Source organism: Equus quagga, chromosome 7, assembly GCF_021613505.1.
Source record: "Equus quagga isolate Etosha38 chromosome 7, UCLA_HA_Equagga_1.0, whole genome shotgun sequence".
Taxonomy (NCBI): Eukaryota; Metazoa; Chordata; class Mammalia; order Perissodactyla; family Equidae; genus Equus; species Equus quagga.
In genome coordinates, this window is record NC_060273.1 from 14,255,455 (window position 1) to 14,269,708 (window position 14,254).

Here is a 14,254-nt window from a genome sequence, read left to right on the forward strand (position 1 = left end):
TTCAATATTATACATTACAGTCTAGCAAAAAAAATCTAGAAAAACAGTTTCACTCAACTTTTTTATGGACATGTAACTCTATTAACAGAAAGATGAGGATGACTTATGATCATTGGCTTCACCTTAATTTCAGCTACTCTGGAAGAAAAGAGGCTGCGGGTGATCTCTCGCTCCATCTCTCTCTTGCTCTGCTTGCTCTCCGCCTGCTGGCCACCTCCACCGTAGACGGCACCAGCAAACCCAGCCTCGCCCCCAGCTGTCCAGTCCACCAGCGGGTCGTACACAAAGGCCTCCAGCAACGTCAGCAGAGTCTCTCTGCCACGCCGCATAATATGTAGAACCTGTTTCCAGAAGAGTTTTAGTTTAAGTTTTGCCACAAATTCTCTCATTAAAATGTATTTTTCATCCCAGGATTTGTTCCTGTAACAGGCACACTAGGAGGTGTAAAAGAACACAGCATACCTGCTCACATGAAAGCCTGAAAACACCTTCCACTCCAGTCACACCAAGTGCCGTTTCAATGTTCTGTGTCATTCGAAAAGGTACTTTCTCAGGAACTCTAAGGCTTTTACCTTGAAAACACAAATCATTATATTTTTTGTCCTTCCACTAAAAAAGATCTGACCCTCATATAAGAAGTCCACTTCGATTTTACCTTTTTCAAAGCAAACATTGTAATCAATGTGAACAACCTCTCCCGTCGTCATATCTATGAGAACATTATCCAGATGTCTATCTCCAAGGCCAATGATGTATCCGACCATAGACATGACTGCAGTAGATCTGGCATAGGACTAAAGAAGAGAGGGTAGGGGGACAAGTTAAACACCGTTAGCAAATTTCCTTCCAACACGGACTTGATCCTCTAAAATTTACAGACTTTCAGAATCCCACTCCCTTATTTCTAAATAAATAGCTGGCATTCCTCAGGGCTGCTTCATATCTCCACAGGGGCTCTGCACTAAGCAGCTGCATACAACACCATGGTCCTCCATTGGTCCTAGTCATTATCAGGATGCTGGATTCAAAAGACAAAACAAGTATTCTTCAGTCTCCCTAGTTTTTCCCTTCCTAAAGTTTTTATCCTCCTTTTCACTTTATCCATAATGCCCCCTATTCTGCCCTCACACAGTCATGGCCATGCCTTATAAAAGCAAGTGTAACATAAGCTTCAAATATAGGCCTCAAACTCCCAAGTCTGGAGGGAGACGGGGGGAATATGAGGAGGGTGCACAAGACAGACAAGACAGGAAGCAGGCAAAGAAACAATAATGTGGACTACAGTCCAAAGCAGAAACCGTACCTGCGTGACTCTCCACCACTCATCAGGTGTGGTGCAAGACGACCAAAGCTCTTTAGCGAGGAGATTTGGGGGTGTGGCCTCCATTAACTCCTCTAGCACTGCCTTCATGACATGAAGAGGCCAGTCTCGTCGGGACACATCCAGACTAAGCCCAACTGCTTTCAAAGCTGGGCCAATTTTACTATAATACAGTTCACTAGGACGGGGTACAATTCCAGGATTCTGAGGAGTTTGGTAGGAATCTTGGGCCTTTAAAAAACATTTTAAAGGAAAGGTCAACTTTACTTAAATAAAGAGTTCTTTGAATGTAAAGGAATATTTTAAAAAACTGATTTTTTACTGGCATTCTCCACCTATCGAGCCATGCACCAAATAGCCGATTCTTCTGGACTATTCATCTTTCTTATGATTTACCTACCTTTCTCTTAATTAAGTATTACTAGTTTATTGAAAACTTGGCCTACCGTTATATTTTCCTGAGGTTCCATTCAAACTCAATATCCAAGTCACGTTCTTCTTTGTAAAATATCATTCTGTCTAAGATTTATCATTGCTTTATGCACATACTTCACTCTTCACTGATGCAACCGAATCATCAGTAGAAAATTAACAGTAGATCTTTAGACAGCCCTTCTCTAATTCTCATCTCTAGTTTACCCTTCAATACTTGTTCTGCAGTCTCCTAGTCTTGCTTTTAAAACTTGACTCCTTTCAAACTCTTGCTCCTGCCCATACTTCCTATATTCCTAATTAGAATAATCTTCTTTGGCTAGATGGAGAATCCTGACGTGGAGACTGTATAAAATTTATCTTTATATCCACAGCACTTGGTACTGTTCCCAGCATATACTAAGCACTCACATACTTAGCTAAAATGAATTCTAAGTTAAATTCCTGGTGTAAATCAAAGTACAAATTTCACGGATACAAAATAGGATGCCACCGCGGTTAACTCTAAATATAACATTTCTTATTTATATACTTAATTTAAAAGGACCTGGGTTTCAAAGCTGTCTCTTATTTACACAAATGTAATTTAAAAGACCCTTAGTGGGCTGGCCCTGTGGCCGAGTGGTTAAGTTCGCGCTCCATGTCGGCAGCCCAGGGTTTCACCAGTTCAGATCCTGGGCGCAGACATGGCACTGCTCGTCAGGTCATGGTGAGGCAGCGTCCCACATAGCACGACCAGAAGCACTCACAACTAGAATATACAACTATGTACTGGGGGGCTTTGGGGAGAAGAAGAAGAGAGAAGGAAAAAAAAAAAAAAGAAGAAGATTGGCAACAGATGTTAGCTCAGGTGCCAATCTTTAAAAAAATAAAAATAAAAATAAAAATAAATAAATAAAAGGCCCCTAGTAAGCCCAATAAAAAACATTAAGAGGTGAAGTATCAAGTTACTTAGTGATTAACAACCACACTACCACCCTACTCATCTCCCTCCCTGTACTTGTGCAGAATAAGATTAGCTGTCATCATTTCTGCCTCATAAAACTTTTTTTATAGAATATGCCTCAAAAACACTTTCCTAGACACCTCAAGCCTATTTCTTCTTTAACACTTATAAACTTACAAACACGCTCAAGGCAATAAGCTCATAAATGTTTCACATAGAATAGAATACTTTTATGTATGTGTTTACGCACATTCACATAAAAGTACAGGTATATTTAAATTTTAACCAACCTTCTGTGCTTGTAAGGCAGCTTCTCGTTGTTGCCATCGTTTGTAAAGACCAAATAAGGGGGTGGCTCCATCCACCCACTGGATTAGTCCTGATCGTGTACCTAGTGGGGTTACAGAATAGTGCCGAGCGTGGAAACGAGGTGTTTCCTGGCGATTGATTGTAGCAAACATGGTGTTCACAATAGACAGGAACTGCATTATCCTCTCATCCAGATGCAAATCCTCCAACCCTGCAGAACCAGAGTTAAAGTAGCCAGAGTCGGTAACTAATGGAGTGACCGCGATGGGATGGGGCTGGGAATGTACCGACTTTCTGTATCCTTCTCAATTAGCAACAGCAGTCAAGAACTGATAGCCAAAAAGGCACAGTGACAGCATTAGAGAACATTCTGTTCAGTTGCAAGATGCGCGATACTAGCTTTACTAGCTGTACCTCAGTTGTTCTGCTCATACAAGTTCACAAGCAAAGGGTGGCGGGGTGGAAATCTCACTACACAGTCTCCAATCACTTGCATTCAAAATCGCGTAAGATACAGGATACTCCCAGCTTTTATGACACATAGAAATTCACCCAAAACAATCCTGTACTACCACACACACAATGCAGTAACAGTCAAACTAATGCTCTTCTTTTAACTCTCACCTTTGAAAAGATAAGGGTAGCTCTTCCCATCTGATCCTAGAAAGAGAAGCTTCTTTGGCTTGGTTTTCGTAGGTAAGATTGTGATGGTTCCTCCCACACTGTGGATTGTGACAGTGTCTCTGGCTGAGACTTCTCCAGGAAGAGCAATTTCAGTGTTAGTCATGGCAGCCAGCCATGGGCTGATTTCTTCAAGACGCAAGATGTAACTTGCACGTTTCTGTGCTCTCTGTTGCAAACTCAGCATTATCTATATTTACAAGATGGGAAAAACAAGTTTACATTATCATTACAACACTTATTTTCTTACACATTCAATGTGTTATAAAAGTAATATTAAAATCCCAAATACAAATACCTCTTGTTCTAGTTCCTACACTGAATTTGATGTTATATATATCCAGGTCATCCCGGGAGGGGAAACACTGTTGTGTTGATATGCTCTAGGTAATTTCTACTTCGTTCAGATCCCTCCCTCTTCCTGTCCAAACAAGCAATGAAATCACACAGGTGGAAGGAAATCACTGCTGTAATCACAAAAGTCGGGGCTTATAGACTGATTCTCCACTGTTAAGCTATGTCTGATCAATGCCAAAACAAATCACTTCATTCCCTTCAACAGAGCAAAAGACACAGCCAGCTGTTGACTGACAGGCAGACATACCCTTGGGAAGCCACTTGAAAACCTGGCAACAATTCATCACTCTGACCACTTGAAGTATGCAGAAAAACACACAATCCCTTCTAAATAACTCACAGGGACAGCATCACATGCATAGCTGTGTCCTTGCCTGTAGCTAACTCAGTAATCTGCACCTGAATTAATGAACTCCGGGCTCTGCACTCGTGTGAAAAACTTTTTAATCAATCCTTAGCAAGCTTTGTTCAGAAAAGGAAAAAGGTAACTGGAAACACCCCAAGTATCCACTGACAGGACAACGGATAAACTGTGGTGTTTTCCCATAATAGATCGATGTGCAGCTATACACAAAACATGGATGAATCATGAAAAAAAGCCTGAGGCTGATCCATCAATAACGGAAGTAGTAAACACAGACATGCACACACAACATGATCCTATTTACATGAAGTTAAAAAACAAGCAGAAATGAAACAAGAGATCATTTAGAAAGCTATCAGTAAACAAAAACTATTTTTCAAAAAGTAGGTAATGATTAACTCAAAATTCAGAACAGTGCTTGTGGACTTTTCAAAAGTTTTACTTCTTCAGCTAATTCTATTTTCTTTTTTTTAGCTGCACTACAGATAAAGAGGAAGGGAGACATACGTATTCATTTTAATTTTTTTTTTTTAAGATTGGCACCTGAGCTAACAACTGTTGCCAATCTTCTTTTTTTCTTCTACTTGTCAGTGCCTCTGGTTGCGCTAATTTTTTAAATTATTCTTTAAAATATACACTATCATCACAAAAATTTTTCTCTATGGCTTATTCATACACACACACAACACGCGCCCCCCCCCCAAACACGGGTTTTAAAAAGTACTCCTATCTCCTCTTCTGTGCTTCTTAGTCGATTTACTGAGAAAGAGACAAAGAAGCCAGAAACTACTGCTGGAACGCAAGGGGAAAGGTCCCAGCTAGGCGCCACATCACAAACCCCGCCCCTCCACATTAGTGTTCTTGTCTTGTGCTTCCAGCTGCTTCCACTGAATTTAGCTGTTTGCATTTATAGTTAAAGTTGGGTGTACTTTTTCTCTCTGCACCGTATCTTTTAATAGTTTTCTCATTACTAAAGTTAAGTAAGGTAATCAGTTAGGAACAATAAAGGTAAAGGATAGAGAAAAAAGGGATAAGGAAAAGCAAGAAAAAGCTATAGGTAATAAATATGCGCAACCAACTAATGGTGCCATTACTATAAAAATAAAAACCAAAGAAAACATAGCACTAAGGAGACCAGAACATAAAAGATAAGGATTCTCAAATATTTAAATACACTGAACATCCCCAAACAGTCTATGCAGAATTGAAGGCAAAATAATTACTTATAAAACTAATGATGTTATATGTGACTATACTGTCTGATAGATAATTTGAACACCCCCCCAAGAAAAACTATATAGGCACAACAGTAAATTTCCTAATCTTTTACAAGAAGAACACAGCAGGCAATCAGTATTTAGCTCAAGGCCAGAGCCTCTTCCTTGGCTAATTTCTTACAATACATTCCGCCTAGTGTGAACCCTCTAGAGATGAAAATTTGCCACCCTAGGCCCACTCGTCCCCAGATGCTCAAAATGAAGAAAAACATTTTTCTCTAGGTTCCTTATGAGCAACTGGTCATAGGCCACCTTCCATAGGCTTACAAAGTCTTCTCTAATGTTCCAAGTAAGGCAAGTCCCCTTATTTAATCCCATGGGGAATTTCCCATTTTAGAAGCATTTTTGAGATTTTCTGTACCTCTTTAAACGGAATCCAGCTGCTTCCAGGCTTTGCGGGGTTTGATGGTGTCTTCAGTTTTTCTAGGGCATTCTCAATTGCATCACCATAGTTATCCTGAAACCACTTTTCATGTGGCGTTTCCGCAGGGGCCGCCGTGATGCTCCGTACATGCTCCAAGGCAAACACAATGGGCTTCATCAAAGCTGTGTGCTTCTCCCGCATGATTGCAATTTTCTCTTCTCTGACCAGGAAGACAAAGAATTTTATACAAACTAGGAACAATTTAAATGTATCAAATGTAAGTAAACAGTATCAAAAAAGAAGTCAAAACATAGTAATAAATAGCGTTACAAATTATACTTTATAATAGCTTTACAAAATTTTCTAATAGCTTTACAAAAATAGCTTTATTTGTAAAGCTAATTGCAAAACTAGTTTTGTAAGAAAGAAGCAGTTTCTCCTTTCAACAAACAGGGATGGGAAAACTAGATATTCCCTTGCAAAAGAATGAAGCTGGACTCTTACCTTACACTAGATGCAAAAAATAACTCAAAATGGATCAAAAGACCATAACTTAGGAGCTAAGACTTTAAAACTCTTAGAAGAAAACAAGGGGAAAGGATTCTTGAGACTGGATTTGGCAATGATTTCTTGGATATGGCACAAAGCACAGGGAACAGAAGAAAAAAAGATAAACTTTTTTATAAGCAAAATTAAACATTTATATGTATTAAAAGACACTATCAAGAGTGAAAAGACTGCACAAAATAAGAAAAAAATATTTTGCAAATCATATCTGATAAGGGATTAATATCCAGAATACACAGAGCTCCTAAAACTCAACAACAAAAAACAAACAAGCCAATTCAAAAATGGGCAAAGGATCTGAATAGACATTTCTCCAAAGGAGATATACAAATGATCAACACTGATCAACAGTCACATGAAAAGATGCTCAACATTATTAGTAATTAGGGAAATGCAAATCAAAACTACAATGAGATATCATTGCACACCCATTAGGATGGCTACTATCAAAAGAACCAGAAAACAACAAATGTTGGTGAGGATGTGGAGAAACTGGAACCCTTGTGCACTTTTGGTGGGAATGTAAAACGGTGTGGCCACTGTGGAAAAGAGTTCTGCAGTTCCTCTATACGTTAGACAGAGAACTACCACATGACCCAGCACATCCACTGGATCACACACAATACCTAAAAGTAGGGACTCAGGGACTCGTACACCAATGTTCACAGAAGCACCGGTTACAAGAGCCAAAAGGCAGGAGCAACCCAAGTGTCCAGTGACAGATGAGGACATAAAATAAAGTGTGGTACATCCCTACAATTGATGTTATTCAGCCATAAAAAGTGAAAGAAAGTCTGCTACATGCTGTAATATGGATGAACCATCAAAACATCATGCCTAGTGAAGTAAACCAGACACAAAAGGAGAAATACTGTATGATTCCACTTATGTGAGGTACTTAGAGAGGAGAATGGCGGTAACCAGGGGCTGAGGTTGGCGGAAAGGGGAAGTATTGTTTAACAGGCAGAGAGCTTTTGTTTGGGATGATAAGTAAGTTCCGGAAAGTGACAATGATGATGGTGGCACAACACTGTGAATGAACTTAATATAACTGAATCAGACAGTTAAAATTGGTTAAAATGGCAAATTTTGTTATGCATATTTTACATTAAAAAAAAGAGGCAGCTTCACTGTCTGAGTAAAAGTGTATGGAAACATACTTGCGTAAGGTGTTGTTGTTCTGGACTCTCTTCACCTCGTCTTCCAGCTGCTGAATCCGTCTCAGGACGTACATGTGCTGCTGTAACAGAACTCCCAGCCAGAGCTCATCCCAGAGAACAGTGACCCTGCGCAGCTCAGCCACAAGCATCTGAACCTGCACACACGGCACATCCAAATGCGCTCATCTACAAGACTACACACAGCACAGCTCTGCACACGCTGGAAACTGCTACTAAATGTGTGCATCTTTTGTTCAGTATCTAGAGAACCCTGCTTAGTGATTCTGCCCATCAATACAGATCTATAACACCAATTTTCATTATTCTAAAAGCTTTGTTTGGCAAATATTATTTCCATAACAGTTTTTATGGGTTTTGTTTATAGGTTGGGATTGTTGGGGTGTTCTGGGGGGCTTATAATAAAAACTGTTTACAAACGTATGAGCTGGGCTTTTTGTACCTGTAACACCATAGTTGGGTTTGCAGAGGACAGCTTATCCACAATTTTGCTGTAGCAATCCTGCATCATGGCTTGGTCTTCATTTAAGCCACTTTTAGGTTCATCCTTATTGCTATCTTGAGAAGCAGGGGGACTTCCTCCCTCACATTCAGAAACTAGCAATTCTTCTCCTTGAATATTGCCAAGTAAAGTTGGAATTGCAGAGGAAAACTTATTTCCTATAATGAAATGGGAGAATAAGGTATACTTTGGATGTTTCTTCCGTGTGCATATGTTGAGTTAGGGAAAACATCGATAATCTCTTTGACTCCAAAGCATTCATTTAACTAACTGGCCTTCTGTGTATTAAATTGACCAAAGATCATAGATATTCTGTCTTTTTAACAGCTGAGCTTTTATATTAATATGATAAGCTAACAGAAGACAAATGGGGGAAAAGATACTAATTGAGTCTCAAGAAATAAAGTGCTCTCCCAGCCACAGTCCAGAACTTGGTTTCCATCTTTATCTGCCAGTCACTCGGCTCAGTGAACCTGAGAGAGCAACTCCGTTTCTCCAAGCCTTGCTGTGTCACTGTGAGACTGAAGATAATGTGTACAGCAGACGTCCTAGTGCCAGACACATAGTAATTACTCTCAGTCAATGGTCATTGTTCTTACTGAAAAGATTACAGACTCTATCAACTCTGGAACATAAAGCTCAAAAAAACTTACCTAACAAATATCATTTGCAAAATAATTTATACTTAAAGTAGCAGTACTTGAACATTCCATACCTGAAGCTTGCGATTCACTACTAAGTGATATGGTCCCCACTATTGCAGGATACAGTATGAGATGTGGGGAATCTTGAGCCACACGGCAGAGAAGGTTACAAATACTTTGGCGCACGTACACTTCAGGGTGGTTTAAGCGTGAGAAAAGCTGTGGAATAATTCCTTCAGGATAAGAAGAAAGAAAAATACTTTAAAGTTATTAAAAACTGTCAACATCGTGGATGCAAAAGGATAAAACCTGGTATGTGTCAGCATCAGTTCTAAGGGCCTCAAATTTCTCCCTGTGATAACAAAGAACCATACACAATAGTTCCTCATCTGTCAGGGTTAGGGAACAGAGCTATAATCAAAGTCCAGAGCAACCCAAACATGTTCTAGAGAAATGTATTTTCTGCGAATACCTATAAAAGGCAGAGACAATTTTTACAAAGAGTATAAGAAATTTTTTGAAACTTATTTTTACCACTCTCTCCAAAATTTATTTTGTATATATAAGGCTTCTGCTTCTCAGCCTTCCGCTTCTCTGAAAGGTGAGAGGGAAGTGATGTAACAGCAGTCCAGGGTGCCCCAAGAACTAATGTAGCAATTCCGTAACACACTCAAGTAATAAACATAAAGCAGTCTGCTTTTTCACTGTCTTGTCTTTACCCAGAAATAATTTTTCCTGAAACACTTTATTTAGACCATCACCTCTCCAGGGAGCAGTGGGTGTCGTCTCCAAGCCGTGTTCCAGATACTGCCGAAGCTCGCCGGCATGCTTCACGAGCAGCCTGAGCAGTCGCAATGTGGCCATCACAATCACGTCATCAGTGCTCTGCTCCGCTCTGTGACTCAAATGCAGCCTTGGGTCATCTTCATCCAAAGGAATCTAAGAGCCAAAGACAAACAGAAAAGATAAGAAAACAAGTCAGAATACCGTTTTCGTCTACTAGGAAAGACATTTCAAGTACGCTTTCCTAAAACACGACACTGTGCTACCTACCTGACCAGCATTGAGTTTAAGGAAAGTAAAATATGCACTGCAAGACAGCTTGTACAGGCTGAAGATTCTGTCTACAACTTTCCTCCACACTTTAATAACTCCTTCTGTTGCACTTTCGTCAAGTTCTGAAAGCCATGGGCAGCTTGATATTAACTGACGCCAGATAACATCGACCATGTCATCTTCCTCATTATCTTCACTTTCTGTTATCTGAAGCGTTATGTCTTCATCCTGAAGAAAAATTGTGCATAAAAGGCTATTATTTTCTCTTAACATAAACTGAAAAGGGAGAAATGTACATGATTTTCCTGTCATATAAAAGACTTTTCTCATTTATGAAAGACCAAATTACTTCATACGTAGCGTTATACATGCTAAATCAATGCCAATATGCTTCTCTTTATGATATCTTTACTAATGTAGCTAATGAAGAAGAATAGAAGCACTTAACGCAGATGAAGGACTTTCATTTTTGGACTTTAAATGCTTCTAAGTCACAATATAATAATCTGCCTGGAGAAAATTAAACATAATCTGTTCAAAAGTCTGAGGCTGAACATACAGTACAGTCCTGTACATGACACAACACCAGCTTGGGCAGACACTGAAATGCGCTGAAGTCCAGAGCAAGAACCGAATCAACACAGCTTAGCTCAGCAAAGAGAACTCAAACCTTTAAGTCCGCAACAAATACTTAACAGTTACAACATTCCACAATTTGAGAGGGAAGGGAGTAAATCCTATAGAGCATCTAACCCATTGGTTTTCAACGCTGGCTATATTATTAGAATCACCATGTGAGCTTAAACACACACAGACAGACACACAAACACAGACAGACAGACACGTGCGCGCACGCGTAAACACACACACACACACACACACACACACACACACACACACACTCCACCCAGAATATCTAGGGTGGAACTCAGGGAGTGGCATATTTTAAAAGCTCCCAAGCTAGTGTTAAGAACCTAATTTCTGATCAAAAGAGCAATTAAAACAGAAATCTACTTTAAATAAAATGAACTTCACCTTTTTTAAGAGGGCTATATGGAAATGACAATTTCTCAAGAAATTACATTCTTCTAGAAAGATATTCTAATTCACTTCCATCTTAAAAATCAGAGTTTTTATTTGAAACAATATTTAATCAAGTACATGTGAACAGCTTCCTCAAAATCAATGAATGAGGACAGTGATCTTGACACTATTTCCCCCAAACGCTGCACCACGTTTTCCTTGCCTGAATTCCTGCTGGCCGACACACAGCCTGACCAAGAATACCATAGACTCTCTCTTTTTCTTCTTCAGTCACAGTGTCTGGAAGCAGATTTTGAACTTCAGATTTTTCTCTGGGCAGGAGACGAACACCTTCTCCCTGACTGTAAAAATAAACAAGTCATCAGCATTTTAGCTACCTTTACCATACCAGCAGACATTTTAAATCACTATTTTGCAATGCGTTAAATAAACACATTTCAACATACATACCTGGCATTGTCAACAACCTTTCTGCCCCACCTGTAAGCCCAACTAGCCAACGCTGCCCAAGATTTGGCTACTTCAGGTGCCTGTACTGAAGACAGATGATACAACTGTCCCAGAATAAAGTCAGGTTCTCCAACTCCAATATGCACTGCATGGCAGAGAAAAAATAATGAAAGAACTCAGCAATGTCACATTCATCAATTTCTAACAGCACTCTCATTAACATTTCAGGATTTTACTACTTGCAAACAATCATTAAGTTCCATAATATTACAGTACAGAACTTGATGAAGCACATGTTTGTCCTATGCTTTTCTAAAAGGCTACTAAGTTGAAATGAATTGCTCAACTTCTCAAGTCGGCTGAAAGTATCACCCTGTAAAACGCATCAATGTCCTTCACGACACTGTGTGGGAGAAGGTCTTGCATTCTGGATTTGAATGGCTATTTCCCTTATGATTAGATTCAGCTTAGATTTTCTGGCAAAATTAGTACATAGGTGATGAGTATACAACCCCATTCAATCAGAGATTCACAAGGTTAATATCTCTATTCCCAGTTTAACAGTGAAGAAACCGCCTGCTACAGTGCCAACTGCCAATAGGAAGATTTATACTGATCACAAGACACATGCCCTATGAATATCAGGACCCTACAATACATACAATAGAGTTATTTTATAAGACCAATGTAAGTAATTAAAATCCTAGGCTTCACAACAACAAAATAAAGGTATATTCTCATGTTTTAGCAAAGAGGTTAATCATCTCCCAATCTGTGAAAACTGGACAAGGGTGCCTACCATAATAGGCACTCAAACACTGAATGAATTAACTACCCTATTTATTGGGTACCATTCTGTTACTAGCACCAGTGTTAGGAAGTGAAACTTGAATCTTTCTGTAGTTTCTGTGCTCCACTAGTCAAGGGGACCACAGGCTACTATTTTGTATCATTGTTGCTCCTTCTGGTGTGAGATGGAATTTTAGATATTGGGGCCAGGATCTGGAACAACATCTAAGACCATAACAGCACCACGAATTAGGAAGGTGGGAAGTATGGCCAGGAAGAAGAGTGGCATTGGACACCACAGAAATGTGTTTTAGGGGCCTGCCCGGTGGTGCAGCGGTTAAGTTTGCATGTTCCATTCTGGTGGCTCGGGGTTCACTGGTTTGGATTTCGGGTGTGGACCTACGCACTGCTTGTCAAGCCATGCTGTGGCAGGCATCCCACATATAAAGTAGAGGAAAATGGACACAGATGTTAGCTCAGGGCCAGTCTGTCTTAGCAAAAAAAAAAAAGAAAATAAGAGGATTGGCAAATGTTAGCTCTGGGCTAATCTTCCTCACAAAAAAAAAAAAAAAAAAAAGAAATAATGCTTTAGCCACTTCCGGGCAATATAATATGCTAAATTTCCATAGAGACACTTTTTGTGGCAAACTATAGCCAGCATAATATCGTAAACTTTACAAGAGGGGGAAAAACCACTTCTAAAATTAATATTTTAAAGCTATCAAGAGAAAGAAACCCTACCTGTAGATTCACTCTCGATCCGAGGATACTCTTCTTCCATAGCGTTAACAGATGGCAGTTCTATTAAAGTGAGTATGTTTTTTGACAAAGTAGAAAGACTTGTGAAGTTCTGCTGTTGCTGAGCTCTGTAAACCTGTTTCAGCTGCCCTGAAATTTCTTTCCATTCTGCCTGGATCCATTTAGCCAGTGTCAAAATTGACTTGGCAACTGCATATTCAGCTTTGGCAGACTTGCAGAAAGATATGGCACAAGAACTCAACATTTCCATTGCGTGTGTTGACTGGCCTATAGAAAACCAAAATACCAGCCCTTAGAAAAGCCTTAAAAGCAAATGATGGATATTTTTGGGGGGTAAAATAATGAATTTTTAAAAACATGTAAATTCAGTGCTAATCAATGCTGTCTACAAACATCTCTTTAATTACTAAAAGTACTTCTTTTAAAAGTACTAAATTATAGAGCTAAGTCAATTACACATAATTTATTATTCAGGACTCAAACGTTCTGCAACAGCTGAAAAAAAATCACCTTTTCTATTACTGCTTTACACCAACACAGTTAACATTCATACACGTGATTTTTATTATAGTCGTGTATTAACCATAATTCATTTCACTAACCTGCTGTATACAACAATTTGGTTTTTTCAATGTCAAGTTCAGGTCCCCATTTTTCGTCCACTTGACCTTGAGAGGAGAGCTTTTTAAAATGCTGGACTAAGTCCTGTGCAGTGGTGGTCTTTCCCAGCTGAACCTCACTACACTGTGCCAGCAGTCTTGTTGCAAGAGACACATTCCCGCGTTTTCTAGCAAATTTTGCTGCTGTTAGACCTAATTCCATGAGATGGCTTCTAATTGGAACTGTTTGTTCTGGAAAGAAGAAAACGTTTTATTAGTCTGATTGGTCCAGTCCCAGATTGCACGGAAACACAGCCAAAAAATTCTTCCCCAACTATTCCCTTCCCCACCCTCTCCCTAAATAAAGATAACTCATTTTTTCACCATCTTTAAATCCCCAGCAGCTGGCATAGTGCTTGGCATACAATAAACAATAAATGCTTGTTGAAATAAATGTATACAAAAGTAAAAATCAGTCACTATAAGAAATTAAGTTTTGAGTTTCTGCATCCTTTAAGGAAAGGGCCTAGGCCAAAGGGTGGGGAATGAGGGTAAGGCTGGACAGACCATCCTCCCTTCCCAAGGGAGTGCCCTCTGCCCTTCTGCCATGCCACT

The 14,254-nt window shown here is 39.5% G+C and overlaps 1 protein-coding gene across 2 annotated transcripts in view; it reads right to left on the reverse strand.

Annotated features, from left to right (window-relative positions):
- SMG1 (SMG1 nonsense mediated mRNA decay associated PI3K related kinase) overlaps positions 1 to 14,254 on the reverse strand; it is a 92,306-nt gene that overhangs the window by 21,090 nt on the left and 56,962 nt on the right. For both annotated transcript variants that reach the window (XM_046666695.1, XM_046666694.1), the window contains 16 exons: positions 13,643 to 13,891; positions 13,023 to 13,307; positions 11,493 to 11,637; positions 11,245 to 11,383; positions 9,996 to 10,226; positions 9,704 to 9,881; positions 9,014 to 9,175; positions 8,239 to 8,456; positions 7,779 to 7,933; positions 6,049 to 6,271; positions 3,633 to 3,879; positions 2,990 to 3,219; positions 1,304 to 1,552; positions 656 to 794; positions 463 to 572; positions 123 to 341 (listed from right to left, as the gene is read on the reverse strand). In XM_046666695.1, coding sequence (XP_046522651.1) covers positions 123 to 341; positions 463 to 572; positions 656 to 794; positions 1,304 to 1,552; positions 2,990 to 3,219; positions 3,633 to 3,879; positions 6,049 to 6,271; positions 7,779 to 7,933; positions 8,239 to 8,456; positions 9,014 to 9,175; positions 9,704 to 9,881; positions 9,996 to 10,226; positions 11,245 to 11,383; positions 11,493 to 11,637; positions 13,023 to 13,307; positions 13,643 to 13,891 — 3,179 coding nt within the window. The remainder of the gene's footprint in view (positions 1 to 122; positions 342 to 462; positions 573 to 655; positions 795 to 1,303; positions 1,553 to 2,989; positions 3,220 to 3,632; positions 3,880 to 6,048; positions 6,272 to 7,778; positions 7,934 to 8,238; positions 8,457 to 9,013; positions 9,176 to 9,703; positions 9,882 to 9,995; positions 10,227 to 11,244; positions 11,384 to 11,492; positions 11,638 to 13,022; positions 13,308 to 13,642; positions 13,892 to 14,254) is intronic.